This window comes from Strix uralensis, chromosome 4, assembly GCF_047716275.1.
Source record: "Strix uralensis isolate ZFMK-TIS-50842 chromosome 4, bStrUra1, whole genome shotgun sequence".
In the NCBI taxonomy this organism is placed as follows: Eukaryota; Metazoa; Chordata; class Aves; order Strigiformes; family Strigidae; genus Strix; species Strix uralensis.
This window is the reverse complement of record NC_133975.1, coordinates 83,434,058-83,457,474: the sequence shown is the minus strand read 5'-3', so window position 1 is coordinate 83,457,474 and position 23,417 is coordinate 83,434,058. Positions and strand designations below refer to the sequence as shown.

The window sequence follows — 23,417 nt, the reverse complement described above, 5'->3', positions numbered from 1 at the left end:
AGGAATACTGTCTTCCTGTTATTACTAAAAAGACTGCAAGTAAAGACATAATTTTTAAACAGGTTAGTGTCTTTCAATTCCTTTTTTAATTTTATGAATAATTTAGTATGCCAGTGCACACAACCTAAGAAGTACTTATTATTATTTTTTCCCAATAGTGCATCATTATCATTCTGTTGTATCAGAGAAAATTAGCACCTATCACTTACATAATTTCAATCAGTATTGTTAAGAGTGGAATTTGCATGCATGATATGGTGTATAGGCTAACACAAGTCCATTTGCTAAGTCCACGTGGTAAAATGGATGAATAAATAATTGAATGCTTAGCTCCAAATATATAATTATTCTTAGAAAAAAAATTAGAGCACAAGTCTGTGAAAATACATATAATAACACTCATCTACAGCTAAATACCCTAGACAAAAAAAATGCCTTTTCAGAAATGGAATAATATAGTTAGATTCCTAAAATGTTTATAGAAAACTTGCATAAATGCCCAAGTTTTCAAAGTACAGGACTATTGGACTTCTTCCCCACAGGCATTAGCTTTAAATTAAAAACGCTGTCCCAGCCTAATGAAGAGAAGGGTTAGCAGAGTACTTGTGCAGAGCACGTGAAGGGTTTGTAAACCTTCAAACTACAGTTCAAATTGTTCTTGTTAGAAGTTACAGCGCGGTTGCTCTGATCTGTTCCCACACACAGCATCATACAGTCTCCCCCCCAAGAAAGTAACATTACCTTTTTCAATATTATCCATCACCCTGCTCTGTAATAAGCATCGCTGCTCTGACGTTGCGAGAACTGTTTGCCATATGTCTACTTCCAATACGCCAGTCGCATTAGTTATTTGTTACATGTAAAGAAATGAGGGAGGGGGCTTTGCAACAAAACATCAAGTCCAGTCCTCTTCTGTATTAGAGTGCAACACAAACCACTTTCCAGGTGAAGTATAATAAATAGGTGGGTACAAATGAGAAAACTATGCTCTAGCTCTTATGCCTGGTAGTAGCCCTAATAAATGCAAATATGCCAAGAACACGAAATGAGTGGAGAAAAATCCACTATTCTGGATAGAGCTTTCAGCAAGACTCAAGGAGAATTAAAGGCAAATGAGATAAGATGTTAAAATCTGATATAACTGCATTAATGCTGACAGTAAGGACACCTTTTCTGGAAAAGGCGTGAAACATTCAATTACAAGAATTCAAAATATTCTGTTTATCAGAATGGTCAGTAACATACAAATGGCAATGCCTTTTGTTTGCATCTTGCAAGAACAGTACCAAAAGTTCCAAAGGCACCCAATTTTCTTCTAAACCCATGTTACACTGTTTTTCTGTTTTATGGACATCACATTGTGTTTTAAAATAATTCATCTGTCTTTCTATTGCTGAGGCTATTTCCATTTTGGTATTTTTCTCACTCTGTGACTTGAAAGTCAGCCTACGTTCTAAATCTCTAGAATAAATTTCTAAAATATAACTTTTCCACATTTATTTTCTGAGGCATTTATTTAGTCCTTTTGAATGTCTTCAGATACTCTTTTCCAGGCGAGAGTCACTGAGTAGTTTCAATAAGCATAAAAACCTACTGCCTAAAATGTAATTCTATTACAGCTTTGTGCTCTTATTACCGGTCACCTGGTCTACTGTTGAAAAAAATCTGTAGATGGACCTTTTTTAAAATTTTTATTTAATAGATCAGAAAAAATAATTTGTTAGGAAGCATGGGAGTCAATCTTGAGAGGCAGAATATGATTCAGACTTGACAGAGCTTTTAAGTCTGACTTTCCCATTTGCAACCACATATTAACTAGCAGCGTGAGTCAGCAGATCTTTGTTAGGTCCAGGCAGAAGCCTGAGCTCCTCTAGCAGTTAACCAGGCTCTGAGAGGGTAACTCTTGGCTGTTTTTCTCCTGCACTCACTTCCTTTAGAGTGAGCTATTTACTTTCCAACTAATAGATTACAAAGGCCATCAATACAAAGCAAAGCAATTTGATAGAGCAAAAAACATCAGGGACATCTTCTAGATGAGAATCAACTAAATCCAAAGCAGATTCTTTTGCTTTGAAAAGCAACAGTGGAGGGAAAGTCTGGAGTGAGGGAGACTTACCCTGGGAGGAGAAGGATCAGCGTAGGGAGCATATAACAAATGGGACATCATGGGCTGCCCCCAGGAGCGCTGAGAGTGCCGACTCATGTCACTGAGAGACCATTCTTGATTGCCTTTGAAAGGTCATGGCAATCGAGTGAGGCTCCCAGGGACTAGAAGGGTGCAGGTGTCACTTTTGTCTTCAAGAAAAGCAAGAATACTTTTTATTTATTTATTTATTTTGCCCCCTGAGGGGCTGCGGAGTCTCTGCCCTGAGTATCCCTGAGAGATACTCAAAAGCCACCTGGACGCAATGCTGAGCAACCCGCTCTGAAGCAGGAGGGTTAGGCTAGATAAATCTTCAGAGGTCTCCTCCAATCTCAGCAATTCTGTGGTTATATGATAATGCTCTCCCATCTGGACAAAGTTAATTCACACAAAATGGTGCTCTTTTCACAAACCTGGGCATATTAGCACAGCCTTTGATAGTCCTAAAGGCACAAAGTGATTAAGGCATATCTTCCATATCAAAGAAATGCTGTAACCAGCATTAGATGAAGTTTTACACAAGGAAGCTTGAAACAAAACTACAGAAAGAAAAGTATATCTTCTGAAAAGAAAAATTGTACTGCAAGACCTCTACAGCATATGCAGAAAAGACAGTAAATTAATCACATCATAATCACGTGTTTTGGTAACCTGTGCAGAAAACTTACACAGTGTAAAGGTTCAAATTGAAACATTAAACACGTTGGGATGTACTGTGTGAACAAAGGCAAGGAAGGATGAATTTGAGGAACCAATCTGAGGAACCAAACTCCCTCTAATGCAAGTATCAGTATGTACTAGAGAAGCTGGATTACAGTTTTCCCAAATTCACTTCAGTCGATTGGTTTAGGCACAGCTCCTAAGACCCTGAGGCACCTTGTTGCTATTTAGCTGCAAGTAGCTTTCCTAGGAAGCACCACCATCATCAATGTTTCTTGCACACAATGACCATCTAGAAACCTTGCTCTGGTTGCTGTCGCTGAACAGGTGAGGAGTCTCAGACTTCTCAACACCTCAAAACCCGAATTCTGATCCTCACAACAGATTAACAGAAGCCTCTAACTACATTATGTCTTATTTATACACCCTTGGTCCCACCTTGCCAGAACTCTAGCTTATCCTGGGGACAATGTGGATGGTGATTTAGGATGGATTAGGACCACAAAGTCAAAAAGACTCTTGTCCTTGGAGTCCACATTTGCCTGCTACTGAAAAAAAAAGTACATAAAGGATTATAGAGATTTAAAGAAGAGAGAGGAGAGAGAAAGTCAATGCCTGAGGCAGATGAATGGTGCCCTGGAGAACTGGACTGCATCTTCTTTAACATGGACTTACTTTATAATAATAAGCGAGGAAAATCACTAATAACCCTCCTTGTTTCCTGAATATCCAACTTGAGGTCCACAGTATGATTTTGCAGTAGTTTCAGCAATCACAGCTGCAAGTAAAATCAATGGGAACTGGACATCTTAAGTGCTATAAAATGCCAAGTACTTCTGCCCCCTGAGGTCCTAAATATCATAACTCACGAACCCCAAATCAGTGGGTATCTATGAGCTTAGTCTGTGTCTTAACTCCTTGACTGTAAAACAGGGGTAATAACCACTCATCAAGTATTGCAAGGATAAATTAAACAATGTTTGCGAAGCACTCAGATATTATAGTGATGAGCACCACAGAAAAGCTCTGTAAGAAATGAGTAATTATGTATTCTGAGCAAGGGCTGAATAGTAATCAGCAGCAAAGGCACAGGACCATACTTTGAGCAATGTGAAGAATACAAGATATTGAATAGCTGCTCATTAATTGAACGTTATCCAATCTGTTCAATGAACAAGGCAAGAGGTCTAATGGAAAAAGTTGTATGTAATTGTGTAATTAAGGCTGAATTAGAAATCATTACATGCAGTGCAGATGAACAAAACCCACGCAGACCACTAGCATTCATTATTTTCATATTTAGTTGTGATTTCACAGACTTGATTCCCCCCCCCGCAACATATTTTTAAAACAGCAAACTGAAAAAAACCACAAGCAGCTCAAAACCCCTGTACCCACCATTGCACTTAAGATAAGAACCCACACAGAGGAGCAGAAAGGGATGGGAGGGGACATGATAACCTCAGGCGGCCTTGCCGCTCCGAACTGTGAAATGGGAGACAAAAGGGTCTGCAACGCTGCCCGCGAAGAGGAGCGGGACATCATCAAGTTTTACTGCGCAGGAACCACAGCACAGACAAATCCCAAGCACATGCTCTCATCTGCTGCGTGCGGAGCCTAAACACAGACTTTAGGCTTCAGATACACCTACATGACACAACCGCAGGTGATGTACAGACTACAGAGAAAGCTCATGTGTACTGGCCACTCCAAGAGCTGCTCAAGCTGCTGCATCAGTCCTGCAGCAAGTATGGAGCTCCCCATTGCAGCTTCTGGCAGCCCTTCACCTGACACCTGAGGAGACTGAACAGAAGCCTGCTTGTTTCCACTTGCTCTTAGCATGGATGAGGTGCATACAAAAGCCCCACATCATCATCACTCCTGAAATCGGTGAAAATGGACTGACCAGCCCATGTTCCCTTTCTTAGGGCCCTGGATTTGGCAGCTCAGCTGTGAGAGATGGCACCAAACAATTTTATGGGTTAAAACCAGATAATAATTCTGTCTTACAGAATTTCCTCTCCTTAAACAATAAAGATCTGTGAGCTTCAAAGTTGACCGTGAGCCATTATTGTTTCTAAAAAACCCCAAACTGCCTCAGCCTAAGTCTAGACTTCAAACCTAACATAGGCACTCCCAACCTTCAACAACCTAAAACTGTGTTGCAAAAAAAGGCTGAAATTCTGGCTTCTTTTAAGGCAATGGGAGATTTGCCATTACCTTTTCCCACTCTATTTATATCCAAGATGCTAGCAGATGCCTTGTTCCCTCTGTCTATAACAGACAGATCTGTATGTACATTTTATCTCACTTTTTTTCGGCTGGAGACTGTTTTCCCACCCTCTTATTTAAAATGGGATTAGGAGATACAAAAAGATGTTTTGTTTCTGGCTTTATATATTTATATATTTATTATGAGGTTTTATCTAGTTAGAATTTCTTTCAGACATGACACTGCAAAATTCCTTATCTCTAACATTGTTTCGCTGAAGGCACCTTGCAGGATTATCCCCTTTTGGCTCTTAACTACTTAACCTGACACTGGAAGAGCCTTTTCAGGCTCTAAAAATCTCCTGAACCTTGAGGGTTGTAGAAGAGAAGTGCTATTTTGCTACTAAAAGTGAAAATTATAACATTGCTTCAATAGGCTGCCAACGCAGGTAGGTAACAGCATTTTATAAAGTGGTATCTCTTAAGACGCAGTACCATAACCGTAAGGAGCTAAAGCATCTGACTAAGGATGTTTTATGATATTTGATATGCTTTATGCTGTTTGATATAGAAGATCTTGTACATATATTTATGTCCAATTGCAAACTCCAATTTGAATGTTCGTTCATGCTTTAGTTATCCATTTACTGTTGTACTGTACTAGGCATTACAAAAAACCCCAGCAGCACAGCGTCCAAGAAGCCAGACCAATTATACTCCAGTGACAGAGGATTTCTCCATAGCCAGGCCCTCACTTGAGGGGATTACCCGCAAATGTAACCAAGCATGAGGTGACCTGATGGGGTCTGGGGGTACCTGCAGAGGCTTAGCTGGATCGGATGGAGTTATTTCAAAAGGACTTCACTCTCCTGAGCTTTTTTCTGAACTCAAAACAAGAAAAGTCATTGCAGAAGACAGGCAACAAAGTAATTCTGCCTTATGCAAGACCTGAGCATTTTACATCATTTTTTTTGTTTTTTTTTTTTAAATTGGAGCCCTGTATTCCTGTGAGGATCTGGGCATCCACGGCTACAAGTGGAATATCCTAAAAATGTATTAGTTGGTTCATCCTCTCTTTTACTACTCCTACTTTCTTCATTTTTTGCGTCAAATGAACTTTGCAACCTTACCAGAACACAATATTAGCCAAGAGACCTTTTGGATTTACCCTTTACTATCACAGATAACCAAATCATATTATACATCAGCTATTTCTCTTACAATCCATTTCAAAGTAGGTACTTAAATTCTTCTGACTCCTTTCAGGAAAGCGCCCCTAGAAGTCCCTCTTTTTGGTGGTTTGCAGCCTTCTCAAAATATCAAACTAATGTAATTTTTATCCATTTGCTCTTATTGCAGTACAGTTCTTAGTTCAAAATAAATTCTCCTCCTTCTCAGTTGTCTATTCCTCAACTGTGAAATATTTATAGACAGCAATCATGTCCCAACTTAGACTCTTTTTGGGTAAGCTAAAAAAAGCTAAAAGCATTTAGTCACCTGACATAAGATAAATTTTTATTCCCCAGATCATTTCAGAAGCTCTCCTAATGTGTTTACTTGACTCTGAATCAAACTGTCTTCAACATGCTGGTGACCAGAAGCATACACAATATCCACATAAGCACTCCCAGCATCATTTGTACCATGATGGTGTGAACACTTCCCTGTTTGCTTGAAATACTTGGTGTATCTGAACATGAGGATTTTGTGTAACTACATTACACAAGTGGCTCAGCCATCCTGGAACTATAACGTAAAAGATTAATTTCCCAGGAAGCACCCTGTCTACCTTCCCTATACAGCATATGGAAAAATTAATTCTTTTTTAAAGAAAAGGCAATTGAAGTATTCAATAAAACACTAAAGACTGTGACATTTGAACTTTTGTTAGCCAAAATATTTGTGGCCACCTTAAATCAGCATAAATTCACAGGACCATCCCACCTCTATGAAGACTGATCTACCAGAATGGTTACCCTGTGATGTGCTGAAAAAGAAAACAACTTAAAAAAAAAAAAAAAAGATTACTGCAACTCAGTTCCCTGTCACATCATAAGAATGGCAAAATTTCCCCTCTCTTACGAGGATGCAGAAGGTAAGCACGTGAAAGCCTGTGTGATGCTTGAATTTGTGGCAATGGAAAGCCGTTACCCAAGATAAACCAACCTTACCACTGCCTATATGTTCTGTTTACTGCATATTGTGCTTGTGCCGGCTGGCTATCACCTACTGAATATATTATTTTATAGATGAAGCAGTCTAGAAATTAGTATTCATAAAACAAAAAAACAAAAGACAATCAAAAGAGTGCAGGAGGAAAATAGCTGCACACAGACCTCCTAGCATCGCATGAGCATTTTTCAAAGCTAGACAGCAGCCTGTATTTAAATTCTCATCCTTCTACTCATCTCTCCCTCTCTACAGCAACACCCAGTTACATGGTAAATAACAGTTACAATCAAAAAAATTAGAAAGTGTTGGGGAAGGGAAGAAATTATTAATGCTTTTAGAAAGGAATAAATGTGGTTATTTAGCTTCCTTGATATAAAATATTTTTTCAAATAATTTTCCAGGCCATTAACCAACTTGTGGTTCTTTGTGGCACTGCAGCTGCTAAACTCATCCGTTCTTTGCTTGTTTTAAAACCAAGACACTGTATCACCTAGATGGTTCCCAAACCTACCCCTTCCTTTCTGAAACATTATCCCAACATGTTTGCCCTATTAGCATTGCACTCCACACTTAACACGCATCCAGCATTTATTCTTGAGCATCAGAGCTTCTCATGCAGGCCTTGTATTTCAAGAGCCACAAGAAAAGCTTTTGCCTCCCATTCCACCTCGCCTGAGCTTTAAAATATTGTTATAATACATGTTCCATCCTTTATTAATCTTTCCTTTTTTTGTGTCACACTCCTTGCTGCCTCCCTGCCGCCCCCCCCCCCCCCCGCCCCCCCCCCTCTCCTTTTCGGGGTCCTAATCCGAACCTTTCTAGCTCCTTCCTCCTACCAGCCTTCTGAACTCCAAGCTCCTAGTAACTAAAGCCAACTAGGAGCAGGAAAGGAGACTCTATTGCACTGAGAAATACTGCCTGCCAGAGCAAAAACCAGGAAAAGTCCCTTTTATATAGATGAAAGCATGGAAGGCTGGTGGCAGCTTCAAACCTACGATGACTTAATTATTTAAATTTTATTTTACACCTATTAACCATAGCATATCAAGTAAGAGTAGCAGCTGCTACATGAATTTGACCAGCTCACTTGCCCTCAGCAGATCACCCATCTGCTTGCTCTTCACCTAATATTTCTGTTTGATAGGTTGTAAAACAGATTCTTGCAACAGGTCAGGAACAGAGTGAACTTCAAATCCCACATAGAAATTTCTATGAAAACATATGGACATCTATACTGAGTGATGTCGAATTTAGAGAGGCCACTAACCTTATGAAAGTGGATAAAAGGAAAATTGCAGCCTGTGATGGAAAAACACTGACTCCATTACAGTGAATGAACAGAAGAGTGGAGAGTGAAGAACTGTATGTATAATTAATTCAGTAATACAGACCTACAAAATTCATGGGTGCACAAAATGTAAAATGGTGTGGAAAATGTCTTTCTATAATGTATCAATTTCAGCTTCTACAGCATAAAAAAATACTGCTTCTTTAAATGATCAATAAGGTAAACTTTCCTGTCCACCAGTAGTATTTTTATAAAAATTTAAGGTAACTTAAATTTTGTGTGCAACTTAAATTTGCTAATTAAGCAAACTATTCAAGAGATATGTATTCTGGTATTTAAATTCTCATACCTTGATATTTTTTCCCACCTCAATTCAAATGAAAAAATTTAAGAGGCACACAGAGAGGCTTTAGTTTCTCTTTATCTTCTACTGGCAGGTTTAGAGCCTTGGTAAGTTCTTTCACTTACACTACATGGGAAAATGATAGGAAGATTACCTGTTTCTGAAAAAACGTGTTACGTACGACATATCACTCTCCCTCTTGTGTGGCCTTCTGGAAGCAGAGACTACAGAGAGTACTTCCAAAAAAAAAGTATCCCTGGGATATTATGCATCTGGCCCATTGCTAAACAGTTGCACAGTGCCTTTGCTTGCCAAAGAACTGAATTTATGTACCACTGAATTTTCAGGCTGGCAATAGCTTGCAATCCTTCATGTGAAGATGAGTCTCTAGAAGGCTGTTGGATCCCTTTGGTTATGGCAAAAAGATCGGCCTTGGTGCCTGGCAAGGCAGACTGGAGTTACCCCAGATGACTGGTGGGCTGGCCCTTGATCTTGCAGCCCAGGTTGTTTTATTTCTGTGTTTTCAGAGCAGCTTGGCACAAAGGGAGATGAAGAATAGGACTTTTTTTCCGTAACCCTATCTTTGAGGCAACCTCAGTTCCCACAGCTGTGCCAAATCCCCGCAGATTGCTCCATAAGAAATTTCATCCCTTCCACCATTGAAGCGAAGTCTTGGATAACCTGCTGTTCAAACACACAGCAGAGCTAGGATTTCTTTGTTACTAGGCTGCTTGCTGAGGTGCACAGCACATTTACTATATCCAGGAAGCCATTTAAACAAGACGGCATCAGATTAGACTTTGAAAAATTTCCTTCAGCCAAATTTCCCCCTACTTTAAATAGGCAAATAGCAAATGTTCACGTGAAAAAGAAATGCAACCCTAGAAACTTCTGTTGCTGTGACTGTGTTTCAAGTTCTGAGGTGAAAAGAGATCTATGTTTCTGACTTAAAATAGCAGCACTAGCTTTAAGGCGAACCTCCTGGAGCAGAAATCAACAGCAAAATCTGAAATTTATTGAACATCACATCTTTGTATTTAAAAAAAAAAGACAAGCTTCCCTATAACTAACATGATACAATTTGTTAATTCTTCCATTTTAAGTAGCCAAAAATCTCCCAGCAAACATGCAAAATAACTGGAAGATGGTCACTTTTGCTGTAGTCTTTAGCACCATTTGGAGATGAAAAAATGCCTTCCTTTTTTCATACCTTCAAGCCAAAGAAAGAATCAAAGATTAACTTTAGCAACCTAAGAAGCGATATAAATTTTGATTTAGGACACATTACCTCATACTTGTCTGGAACTTGAACAAATGAAGACTAAAAATGCAAAGCATACGCAAGAACAGCTGTGATTTCTGACTTCAAGCCTGTTATTCTGATTAGAGAAAGCTGGTTCAGTGGAAAAAGAGAAGACAAGACTAGCCAGGTGCTTTAGGTTTGCTCACAGTGTAGCGTTATGTCAGCATATGACTCTATCAATGACCATAAATCAAAGTTAAAATAATGTTATCATTGGCCATATCTGTAATTTAGAAAACTACACAATATAGTTATCCTAGGTAAAAATGTATTATAAATGTCTTAACTTTTGCAGTGACACCATTTATCAACACTTTTGCGGTTAAAGGATTTTACTGTTTGCAAGGCAGATCAAATTTATATTAATGACACAATCACATTTTTTCATACCAGACTCCTGTTCATCAAGTCAGTCAGCAAAAAGTTCATGCTTACTTGATACCAAAATTTTGCACTTCGATAACTTACATCCCTGTAATGAATTCCATCTGAAATTACTTTTGAAATCTCACTAATAAACCCATTTTAATACTTTTTTGGTCTACAGCTCTCCTTCTCATAAATTCATTAGACATTTTCTGCAAGTCCCCAAAATAAGATTCACTGGGAATACAATTACCAGATCTACAACTGGAAATGCAAGCTTTAGTCTCTTTGTTGGTGTGTACTTCCTTGGTTTTAAATTTCAATACAGTTGTTCTTTTCTGGTATAATCCCTCTGTTTTACAATATTTCAGAGGAGTACAAAGGAACTGGCACTCCAAAGCTGTTCAAGGCGGGCTGACAGTGTTAGCAATCTAGCTGAGACCTGAAGAGCTAGGTGGTATACTGCGATCCCTCTCCAAAACCCTATTCTCTCTGTTTCCATGCTTTTTGACAAAATTTGTCTCCCCACTTCATAGAATCATAGGATGGTTTGGGTTGGAAGGGACCTTTAAAGGTCACCTAGTCCAACCCCCCTGCAATGAGCAGGGACATCTTCAGCTAGGATCACTTGTTCTTGTCCTTCCACCTGAACACTAGTTGCTCTCTCCCATCTGATTTCCATCCCACCGTATCTTTTGAAGGACAATCAGTATGTAACTTTTAAAATTCAATTAAATAAAACTTTCATTTAATCAGTAGAAACTAATGACCAAAAGCCTCTTCCCCGTCAAGGAGAACAGATGATCCATTCCAAGAAGGCACAAACTGAAACATGGGAGAGTCTGTCTGAACACCGGGCAGCACTTTTTTTACTGTGAGGATGACCAATCACTGGTACAGGTTGCCCTGAGAGCTTGTGGAGATATTCAAAAGCCAACTGGACATGGTCCTGGGCCACTGGCTCTCAGTGACCTTGCTTGAGTAGGGGCGGTTGGACCAGATGACCTCCAGAAGTTCCGTCCAACCTCAGCTGTTCCATGGTTCTGTGAAAATGGCACCCACTGTAGCTACCATATTTAATAACAACTGGAAGAGGGGGCCGTTTCTGAAAGAATATGATTTCTTGTGCCACTTTCTACTGAAGAATGTTTAGTGGATCAAGTAAGAAATACACGCGTGTGCACACACACGTGTGCGGGCGTATAAAGTGTGTAAAACATAACTGGAAAAATATTCATAAATCTTTAAAAAGTCTATACACGTGACTTCAGGGAAATGGTGAATGAAACTTGAAGGATCCTTTCTATTCTTTTACTACTATCCTTTAGAGAGGGAACAATTCATTTTTACTCAAATAAATTAGCCACTGTATTTACAAATTTCCCACTAAGTTGTTTCCATGTGCACAGAGGGAGTTTTACTGTTTCCTTTGTAATAAAGACAAGAATGCAAGCCCTTAACTAAAGAACACAGCATTAGCTCAGAGCTGAGACAGGTATGCTCAGGATCTACATTTAAGGTAGTTCTTCCACTTTGGTTTATTTTTTATTTATACCATGCACTGAACTACCATAGTTTTAAAAACATCCTCATGAACATACAATACAGAGTAATTGCTACTAATATTTCGTTTAAAATAGTAAACCTCAGGATGTGGTGGTTTATTGGTCATGTACCCAGCTGAAAAATTTATGACAACTCTACAAAAAATTTTTGTTGCTACAGAACTATCAACACAAATTTTTATTCACATTGATAGTTCCAGAATGTTTGGAGACAAAAATGTATATTATGTTTTTGCTATGTCCTTTGTTGGCTAATACTCTACAATGTACTTTTACGCATTATGCACACACACAAACATATATATATGTATGTGTAAAATCAGGGAAGTGCAAGCCAAATTTTCAGTGTTTGCACAGTAACAATGCTACTGGCAGCATCAAGAGCTCAGTCATGTGCACACCCAGCAGAAGTTTCAACAGTGTTCACATACCACTGGTAGGAACATGTACATTAATATAGTAATTCTAAAAAAATATATTTGAAGATAATTTAAAATGCCTATCTTCAATTTTTAGGGATGACAGGGTCATTTTGTCTTTCATTTTTTGAGGTTTTTTTGCTTAACTCATAAACTTTCAGTAATTACTGATAAATTTTAATTAAATTTAAAAAATGTATTTCTATGCCTGATTACAGAGTAATCCTTTCCCAATAATTTTGGGTTTTGAGGCTTGGAAATGTAGTCTTGCTACTTTGTTGACTCCTAAAGGGAATCCTTAGTAATTTTTCATAAATTCCTGTAAAGTTGGATAGGGATATCCATCAGATTATGTCAGAAAGGACATCAAAAGAGAGGGGTGTGGTAAATGTAGATACACAGTAGCTTGAAATTACAGTGATTCAACACTGGGAAGGACGCTTTCCTGGAAGGCAGGAAAGGAGGAAGGAAAATAACAAAAGATGCTGTCACTTCACTAGTAAGCGCAGGTGTCTGCAAAACATCACCACCACCACAACAAAAGAATATCCTCATGACTCAGAAGCCAGCTTAGACATGGGGTTCTATGCCATCCATGATGTGGCACATGGAGCAAATCACTCAGTGAAAACCAGTAGGGTTTTCCAGTTCATGTGCTACATTAAGCAACTAAAAACCTCAAGGAAAAAGCTAGGGAATGAAGGCAGCAAGGTCAGCTATTGCACAACAAACAGCAAGAGAAAATGCTTTCAGAAGGAGGAAACCTTTTCCGTGTCCTTAATACTTTGGGAAGTTCATTTCAACTAGACTGATACTTTTGATGATAGATAAATAGATTGATAGAGAGATTATTACATGAGGTCTTGACTTCAATGACGCACAAGCCCTCCAGGTCTATTTAACAGAGAGCTAAATCCTTATTGCCATCAACGGCAGATTTAATGATCACAGAAGAAATTAATCGTATCCCATACTGCCTCACTCTTTTCAGTGCACAAGCTGGACACTGTATTAAGAGCCCATTTTCTTCCTTCTAGGTTTTTCTTCATGAAAATAAACCAGTAAGTAGATCTTGTCTGCTTCATCAGTGGTTGTAAGAACATCTACTCAACAGCAATGGCTTCGAAAAACCTGTATTTATGTTCTTCGCATGCTATGAACTTTTATTCTTTATTGGGTATTAAAAACTTGATTTTTATCACTTGAAGTTGCTTGCAAAGTCTGTAAGAGTCAAACATTTTCTTTTAACCTAACAAGCCAAGTCACAGAGAGGCAACACCTGCCAAAAGTCCTGCACACTCTGAGTGATCCTAACTTCCTTCTATTGAGATGCCCAGGAAAGACTAGCTATACCATAATTAACATAAAATAGGGAGATGTGAGCAAAACATTCCTGTGATAAAGCTATCAAAATACAGTCTTCATAAAAGTTCAAGTCCTTAATGAAGAAAACAATCTCTAAGAAAAGGACCAGGATCAATTCCTGCTTCCCCGCCAGTCTACCACAGTACTGTAAAGCCAATTCTCTTTTGCTGAAAGACGAAGCAGATGCACTACTGAGTCAAAAGCCCTGGAGGTACCCACAGGGAAATAACTCACCTGAGTGAATTGTACTGTCACATAGGGCTGCCAAAGCATGATGAGACAACCATACTCATCCTCCAGTACAGGAGAAGCAGGAGTATGTTTACATCAATTGTATCTGTGTCCATTAAAAATTACAAAAATACACTTGGATGGGTGGAGAAGCAGACTGATTCAGCAATGGTGTGAATTAAAACAACACATCCTTTAGAAGGCGTACACTGCAAAACACCCTGGCATATTCTACATAAATTACACCACGTGTAATTGGACTTCATTCAACTTTTTCTTTTTTTCAGATTAACAACACAATTTTATGAACGGCAGAAAACACACAGGAACACATATATGCATGTGTATATACACTTCTATTAAAAAAAAACCCCAAATCCACACATATTTTGTCTTCTTTGTTGTTGATGTTTTTTCTTTTGTGTTGTCTTACCTTCCACTGCTCTCTTGAAGAAAACTTTACAGCTGCCACATGTAACCACCCCATAATGACATCCAGATGCTTCATCTCCGCACACCAAACACACTTTGGAAGGTCTTGAAGATCCAGTTGATACACTTCTCAATGAGGAGCTGGAGTCAAAAAACCAAACCAAACAAAACAGCTATGAATATTTCAAATCACACTGGCCATAATGCAAAGTTCAATTAAGAATTTATAACAGGTATATCGCTCAAGGCACCTAACAATTAGGAAACCACAACTCTTTCTGGCAGTGCCTGGTTGAATACATGAACTGCTTTAATTAGTAAGTGCAGTATTTTTATTGTCTGTTTTAAACCACCCATAATAAATCAATGTTAATGTGAGAAGTTACCACAAGGGCAGGGGAATTTATTGGTAGCAGATGATTAAAACTTAAAATAAACAACAAACAAACAAACTGCTCTGGCAGCAACCTGATAGCTATAAATTTTCTTTCTGTTTGTTTGTTTGTTTGAAGCCTTTACAGCTAAGGAATACTTGTAATAAAACCGCTAAGACCATTTTATGAAGTAGAACAGCAAAGTGGTATGCACTCTCCTGTCCACATTCCTGCTTACCACTACAGTGGTCCTTGAGCTTACATCTAATATTTCTGTAATTTAACAGCTTACTTCCAAAGTAGTTTTGAAGCCTCTTCACATTCTGCAAGTGCAGAAGACCCTTCTGTATGACTGTAGGTGCAAGAAAAGCAGCACTGGAGGTTCAGAAACCATCCCGAAGTTTTGCAGACTGATTCATCTTGCAAACCTAGCTTCAACCATCTACTGCCCTCTAAAAAGACGGTGCATTTCTGTTGCTGGCTTTTTTAAAACCATGACTCTCTGAAGGTATCTTTAGGAAGTATTTTCCACTGGCAACTCTAAAAGACAGCAATCTTCAAAACCAAGTCACATTTCATGATGCAGTGAGAGTCTCCTCCCTCCCTTCTTCCCCCAGGAATTGGAAATGCCACCCTAATGGAATCGGCACGCTCAGAGAAACGTGCCAGATACTGAAGGAGATGAAAGCTTTGGATCCCTCCCACGCCTCCAGAGGGCTGGGGAGAGTCTTTCCACACAGGCTCTCTTCTTCAGGTAAACGTGACCTCTTGCATTTCTTCACACGTTATCTCTCTGAATGCTGCCAAACAACTACAAAAACAATCCTAAGAGACTTTACACTGGTGGTGAAATAATCTCATGGTTCAAATTGCAGGTCACAGGCTATTTGTCAGTCAGTCACAGGCAGTCTTAATTCAAACATAAGATTACCAGCTTGCTTAAGAAAATTCAAGTATGCACCCTTTGCCTTTTTTCAATTTTCTATCTTCCTTTAAAGAGGTATACAGAGGCCAAGTGATTTGTCCAGGGGCACAGCACAAATGCCACTCCAGATCAAGGACTGCAACTTGCCTGGCCTGTAGCTTTACTGTAACATCAAATCTAAATGTCTTTTTAAATGACAGCATTCAGATGCTAATCAAATATTCCATATAGTATTCCTGCTCCTGTCTGCTCGATAGTCTGTTAGATTTACTAGTTTTAGTCCTCGTGCTATTTATACTTTCATTACATAACATCACACTACTTGATAATTGCTAGGTGATGTCATTAGCTCCTCTGTTAGAGACAAAGGAAAGCCGCACCAAATCTATGTTAAAATAAGTTCTGTGTGCTCAAGTCATAGCCATAGCTATGCACACCGCGTTAATCTACCCCTAAGGAAAGGTACCTTCTTCAGGATATGCCAAGACTGTGCTGGTATTCAGCTCTGCATTTGGATTTGTTTAGGCAACGAATGGGCATTTCTCCCTCTAGCACATTTTATACTGTGTGAAAAACGTTAAGCCTCTCATTAAACAAAATTCCTCAAAATGTGTCTGCTTTCTAGAGAAAATGTCAATAACCTGGAGAATTAACTCCTTGAAAATTCTAGTTTTTTTCATTTCAAATGGTGGTATTATGTCTGAGAAGGGAAACATTTGAATTCTGACATACCACCAAAATGTCTTGGGGCATTTGTAATTTTGATGCTGCATGTTCCCATTTCTTAAGACTAGCAAAAATTTTCCTAGTCTTTCAACCCTGAAAAAGGTCAGTGTATTTTTAATATCTGAAAAAGGTAATTCTCTTATAGAGCTCTTCCTGTGGAAAAATGGAGGTTTCCAGGGTATCACAGCAGCATGCATGTTTTTTTATTTATATATATACACACACACAGACACATACACTCTCTCTATATATATACATACTATATATATAAAGTATGTATTATTTTTAGTTAAAAATAAATTGTCATGTAGGATTTGAAGAAGGTGGGAGAGTCTTTTTTTAGATACAAGCTACCCTACAAAATTTCACTTACACAGAATTATTGGGTAAAAAAAGCCAGTAAAGACACGTTGCGACACCAGTCAATCCACAATTATTGAATGCCTACCTAAGACATAATCTATAGCACATTTTATACAGTGCTTCTCTAAATGAAGGGCTTGAATATAACTGAAAGTTGAAGGTACAGCTTGAATACAAAGCATGTATTCAACTACTCAGCCACAGCATCACAGGTGGAAACTTAACATTCTGAAATAAAATTCAATTAACTCCCATACATCCTTTAAGAAGTGGAATAGGTTAAAACACAAATGAGGTATTTTAATTCGTAATAGGAGTATCCAACATGGAGCAATTCTCAAACACTCTATTGCAAAGAAACATTGATATCAGCTGTTGGTACTTAAATCTCCTCCAACTTCTGCCAGTTCTAGCTACAATTGTCTTCTAATGAACAATATTTGGCTTGTTTTTAAAATCTCTTATATCCTCTTTCACCCATGCTACACCAAAGTATTTGTCAATTCAAAATGTTGTTATAATACCTCATATAAAGGTAAAGCGGTGTTTGTACATACCTGCAAATAATAAAAGGCTGAATCCAAAAAATATGCTCAAATCATACTGCTAAGCCTCAGATTAAGTCATTCTCTCCATGGTAGGTTTCCTTTCTCAACAAGGCACGCATGGATGGTTACACCTTTTCCTCCTGAATCTATCTTACATTCAAGCTGTCATTCCTTTCTCAGCGACTTACCCATGGTGAACAAGATTTGCATCAAGATCTGACTGGTGAGCAAACTACCTCTCTGCCCTCGTTTCAAGGCCAGATATCCAGTGTTTATGACACAGAAAAACACTTTATTTATTCATCGCTTTTATTAAGCCAATTATTTAATTAATCAGTAGAGCTCTATATCTTATAATATGTAGAGGGAGAAACGCTACACTAAAAAAACCCCAGCCCACTTTGAAAGTGCTTTTTTTCATGCACACTCCAAGTTAAATATTTCCCTTTTCATTCATTTTCCACAGAAACATCCCATAAATTTCTATCAAGTAATCCTAATGTAAAGTGGTATGTGGGAAAAGTTACAGGCAGATAAGACTTAACAGGTAAAAACTAAGTGTTAAATTCAGTTGACTATAACAGATACATACATTAATTTTAGTTCTTTTTTTTTTGAGCTCGGTTTGATTTTTTGCTCCAGATGAGAAGTTTAGTTACAATAATCTAGATTATTTAGGTAATATATCATTCTCTCTTTTAAAAATACAAGAGTTGGTCCAAATAAGAACAGATACCATAAAAAAAGATCAGGAACTTTACAGCTGACTCCCTGGACTGCAATTAGCCTACTGCCAAGTATCTATTTGAATGACACGCTAAATCTAATGACACCTGTGGGCCACATCAGGATTGACTTCAGACCAAGTGAAAACACTGCGTTTACACATTTGTCCAAATCCAAATTAGAGCCTAAAAACTATTTCTCTGATATTTAACAGGTTTTCTTAAAACCTTCACACAATGGGCAGAAAAGTTGACCCAGAAAGTTTCTTGTGGGCAGCAACCTACTCCCAACATAAGCTTCTAACTGAAAACACAAGAAATATGAAATAGTGCCATGGTGCTCATCACTGCTTTCAGAAGCCAGTGGTTTCCATAGGTTGATTAGATGTTATTACTTTAATGTTTCTCTCATTTCCAATACAAAATTAAAAAAGCAAACACATGCCCCTGATACACACACACTCTGCAGGATTCAAATACAGGCGATCTAACAAAGCGTCCATATTTTATCACAACGCTTCTACAGCCAAGGGCAGCATGGAGCAGTTTAACAATGCCAAATGTATCTTCTAAATGATTTGTAAAATGGTTGCTTAGATGGCTCCACTAACATTTGTCACGTTGTAGGGTATGTGATTAGGAATAAGCCTGATTTATTATCCTCAACAGCGCAAATGCTGGCAGTTAAATGCTGACCTTGACTAGCCATTGCCATCAAGCTCATTTGTGTGTCTGCTTTAGTAATAGTTATATGGAGAATTAATTAGAAATAACAGATTTTTTAAAGAAGAGTCAATAAACCCACAGATAATCCAGCATTTTAAAAGCTGATTATATAGGTTATTATGCTTTTCAAACCAGATGTCATACAGGAGCATAGTTTAAACAAATGATGCCTCCTCTCCGATGATAAAATGAAGCACTCCAAAGAAGCATAAGCCACAATATGAATCCCAAACTCATTTGTTCCAAGCGCTTTTATTATTATGAGATCTAGATGAGTCCTTTTTAATTCCACATCATTGACTTTTCTTTTTCATACAGAAATTTTCTGGTAGTAAAACAAACAGAAGGAAGCTGAGTACACCTCAAAAAAGTTATGCGAAAACAAAGGTGAAAAGAAGTTGAGATCAGCATCATATCTTCACCAAAAGAAAAAAAAATCTTTAAGAGGAAGAATAATCAGGAGACTCAAGATGCAGAGACTTCCTTCTACCCTCTTATCTAATTTCTGAAGGGGTGTAACCTCCAGAGAGAGTTATCTTCTACTGGGGACTGGCACATGAAAACATGATCCTTAAGTTTGCACACACAGATACTGAAACTAGGTTTAGTTTCCTGTGGCCCAAAACAAGAACTGTGTATTTCAATGGTATTTCACAACCATGACGTGGACGGTCTGGCTGGGCATGGAGACCGGAGCTTGGCCCACCTTTCACACCCAAGGAAGCTCAGATGGTCAGGAGGCGGTCAAGAGTTGGCCAAGAGCAGCCCAAGAGCCCTGGCGCCACTGAGCCTGTCGTGCCACTGCAGCAGCACACCCACACACTTGGCCCTCACCATCTTCAATGCAGCAGGCCAGCCCATGCCCCCAAGGGAGAGAAGAAACTCCCACACTGAATGACAACACAATTCCTTGTAACCTGGCACTAAGATCAAGAGACTGATTACCAAATTTATGCTACCCTGGAAATATACTCCTTTCTCCCTCCAACCAGTTCCCTGAATTCTTCCTGGTTTCCACAGCTGATCTCACATCCCTAAATGCTTCCTTTGACTGGCCACTTCTCTAGCAGCTATCCCCTTATCCTCTTTTTCTAACTCATCATTCACTCAGCCATCACAGTAGATAGCATAAGCATCTCCTCTTCACATTACCTCCATTATTTTTGTGCCTGTTCACATAAAAACAGTAATTTAACTGCCTGAGATAATTCTACTAGTTACTTAGAAGATGTTATACTGGTCAAAAGTTGTCCAACAGATTATTTGACCACTACACAATTATGTTGGTCAGGACCTCCACCAGCAGCATCTCCCAGATTTTGCTGCTAGTTCTAACTGTCAATTAAGGTTTGACCACTATCAGTTTTGCCATGCATAGCCCAAATTTTTTAAAAAGTTTCACTGCAGGAAGGCACCCTGGCTCTCTCTTGTAACTACTTGCATAAAGCAGATTAGCAGACTGGAAAATGGTATTTCTTAAATGTCAGACTATATAAACCAATCTTCTTGTCAGCAGACCAAGAAAGCATAGAGAAGTGAAAAGGTGCAGAGATGATCAGATTTTTGGGGAGAAGGCTGTCACATGGGACCTCATGAACGTGGAGCTAAGGAAGGACCTAAGCTGAAACCAAAATGCCCCTGAGCCTCAGCAGCAACACCCCTGCATGCAGGTGGAGCAACATTTACCCTCTGACATTTGGCAGAGAGGCTTACAAATTGCTAAATAACCTAGCTTCAAATTCTGCTGGCTGAGTTTCTCTGGGCATTATCCTGCTCCTACAGAGATGAAGACAGACATTGCAGAAACAGTTATGTTTCCTTGGATAAAACAACAGGACTCTCATGGCCACTACCAACTCTTATATCTGCAGCCTTATAAAAAGGCTAAGATTATTTTTAAGACTAAACCTTAAAAAAAAACCCAACAAACAAAAAGTTTAAGACTCAAATCTTGAACAAGCACTAAATATTTTAGGAAAGCTAACTGTGTACTTTAGTGCGTGTTATGGATGACATAAGAATAACATCTGAAGCAGTGCACGCTTACTCTGACATCTGGAGTATTGTACCAGGCCATAAGTAATATAAGTGGTTAGGGAAATAATTATTTTTTTTTCTTTAATGTCTTCTCTCTACTAGAATAACAAAGATAACAAAAGCATCCATTGAAAATACATTTTCAATGTGAAGTATTGAGGGAATTCAATTAAGGAAGAAAAAGGACCTAGAAAATAGTGCCTTCCTGTGTTATCAATCAATTATTTTTTAAATGTCCCAAACTTCAGGATCCTGAAGCTCTTACTTTGATTGCCATTTATTCAGTTTTGTTTGCTTTGTTTCAGCTGACGACGAAGAACTCATGCAATCCACTATTACCTACTGTAATTAAAAAAAATGGACCAGTATCTCACCAAAATAAACTTCTTTTGCCATCTGCAACTTTGAAGGTATATTTTTTAAGAAATTAAAAAACCCCAAACCCCTAAAATTCAGTAGCTGTGGCACTACATTTAAGTCAGTGGTCAGTCTCAATTATCTTTTTTTTAAAGCACAGAGGTATTCTGTTCGAAGATGGAAAACTTTCAATTGTTTGAACTTCAAACACTACAACCCTAATACATAGTTTACAAAATTAATCCAGTATTTATACTTCTTTTTTTCTCTTAAGAAATGCTTAGTATGATGAAATATATAGGTATCAGAAGGGAAAGCACATTTAGTTAAGAGAAAGCAAACTGAGAAATCAGATGGTTTCTTTCCGCAGCAGCTCCAGCTTTCACATTAAGTTACTTTATTTAGCAATGCCTAAGGGTCATATATCACACTTCCATACCTGGATCTTAATTATGATAACAAGCAAACTCTGACGTGCACTGATAACAGAAAAGGCTCCACCCTTTCTCCCAAGCCCCCCAAAATCTTAAAAAAAAAAAAAAACAAAAAACACTTATGATTTTAATAAAGCATTTAAATTGCAGTGTTAATTCTGCAAATAGAAGCTGATGGGTTCTCCTGTGCTGTAGTCACCAGTGAACAGGTTCTGTATTTAGTTTAACCTTAAGGCATATGTTGATTTTACAAAATGAAGCAAGTGTACTAAGGTACTTCAATTTCCATTTACCTTAGTGGATGCTGACATCCAGCTGTAAGACTTGACTTTTCCTTGACCTTCTCTACTGAAATCTTTTGGTAGCAACTATAGTTGGCTATCCAAATTTTACCTCAAAATAATCTATCGACTACAGAAAAATATAAACTTAAGTGTAAACAAATGTGTGTTCTGGTGGACTCAAACTGAGGAGCACTTATATCCTAGGAAAATAAATCTACTTTTTACTGGTTTAGTGATCAGAGAAGCATAACGTTCTCCTAATATTCTTCTGCAATGCGCTTTTCTCCTCAAACTACAGTCACAATGTACAAAGATCCAACTGCCCCAGGGAAACAAAATTTACTTGCTCTGCAGTTTTTTTAGTACATAAGTATAGTTATCTATTGAAATTGAATGGTTAACCTAGATGGGGAGTTTCCTATCAGGAAAAAACCTTCAAGTTTGGAAGCCAGAGAACAACAGGAAGCCTCGCAGTCCATTTGTTCTAACTTTTCATACTTGGTCCACTTATAGAATTAGTGCAGTTTAAATGCATGCAATGTTGGTATTTGTGCTGCTGATTATAAATTGCTATGTATTGTATAGCAAGATAAGGCAGGAACAGTTTATCTGGAAAATGATCTAGTTAATTATTGAAAGTCTATTGAGGGGGGTTGGGGGGCAGGGAGCTAATTTAACTCTTTTGCTGCACCTGCCATGACTAAAGGGAGACATGACTTTGAAAATCCCATTTTACATAGCACCATCTCATCTTCTGCCACTGAAAAATATGTAAACTAATTATGCATCCTGGTCAGTCTTGTATGAGCACATAGTAGTGTTTACTCGGTGAGACTCTGCTCCCTTCTTGGTCAACAATAATTTTAAAACTGCATAAAATGCAGTGATTCAAGTGAGGTTTACCTGCTTATGGGGGTACCAGTGGGAAATCATTACCATGAGGAACTGCAGACAAGACAAGACTCTGTGACTACTTTGCCTTGCTACTGAGAACTTCTAAGACAAAGAAAACTATGAATAAGCAAGGAAGAAAGAAAAATATTCATACAAGTCAAATGCAGAGAGATGCTACCAGTAATAAGAACAGCTATTTAGAAATAAGGCCTCCTCTTTTCAAACAAAGCTCACTACTCTTTTCAAGTTCTTCCCTCAGAGTCTAAACAATCAACTCCTAAAAATACCTGCCTTTGTTTGAAAGTTTTATTTAATGAAACCCTTATTGCAGCAACCTGAAATGACATTGATGACTAGAGTATTGACTATTCTGAACCTTAAGAAATGCCGTTCTGTTACAGAGACAAAAATCTACCTGGTATGTCTGGCAAGGGCTTGGCTGCATAAGTCCTAAAGGAATACCTGTATCAAAATACTAGTTTATAACTGAGCAGCTTGATCCAGTCATACGTACTTGCCTCTTACA

The 23,417-nt window shown here is 38.3% G+C and overlaps 1 protein-coding gene across 3 annotated transcripts in view; it reads right to left on the bottom strand.

Annotated features, from left to right (window-relative positions):
- NR3C2 (nuclear receptor subfamily 3 group C member 2) overlaps nucleotides 1-23,417 on the bottom strand; it is a 220,612-nt gene that overhangs the window by 84,075 nt on the left and 113,120 nt on the right. For all 3 annotated transcript variants that reach the window (XM_074867492.1, XM_074867493.1, XM_074867491.1), the window contains exon 3: nucleotides 14,500-14,639. In XM_074867492.1, the coding sequence (XP_074723593.1) occupies nucleotides 14,500-14,639 (140 nt within the window). The remainder of the gene's footprint in view (nucleotides 1-14,499; nucleotides 14,640-23,417) is intronic.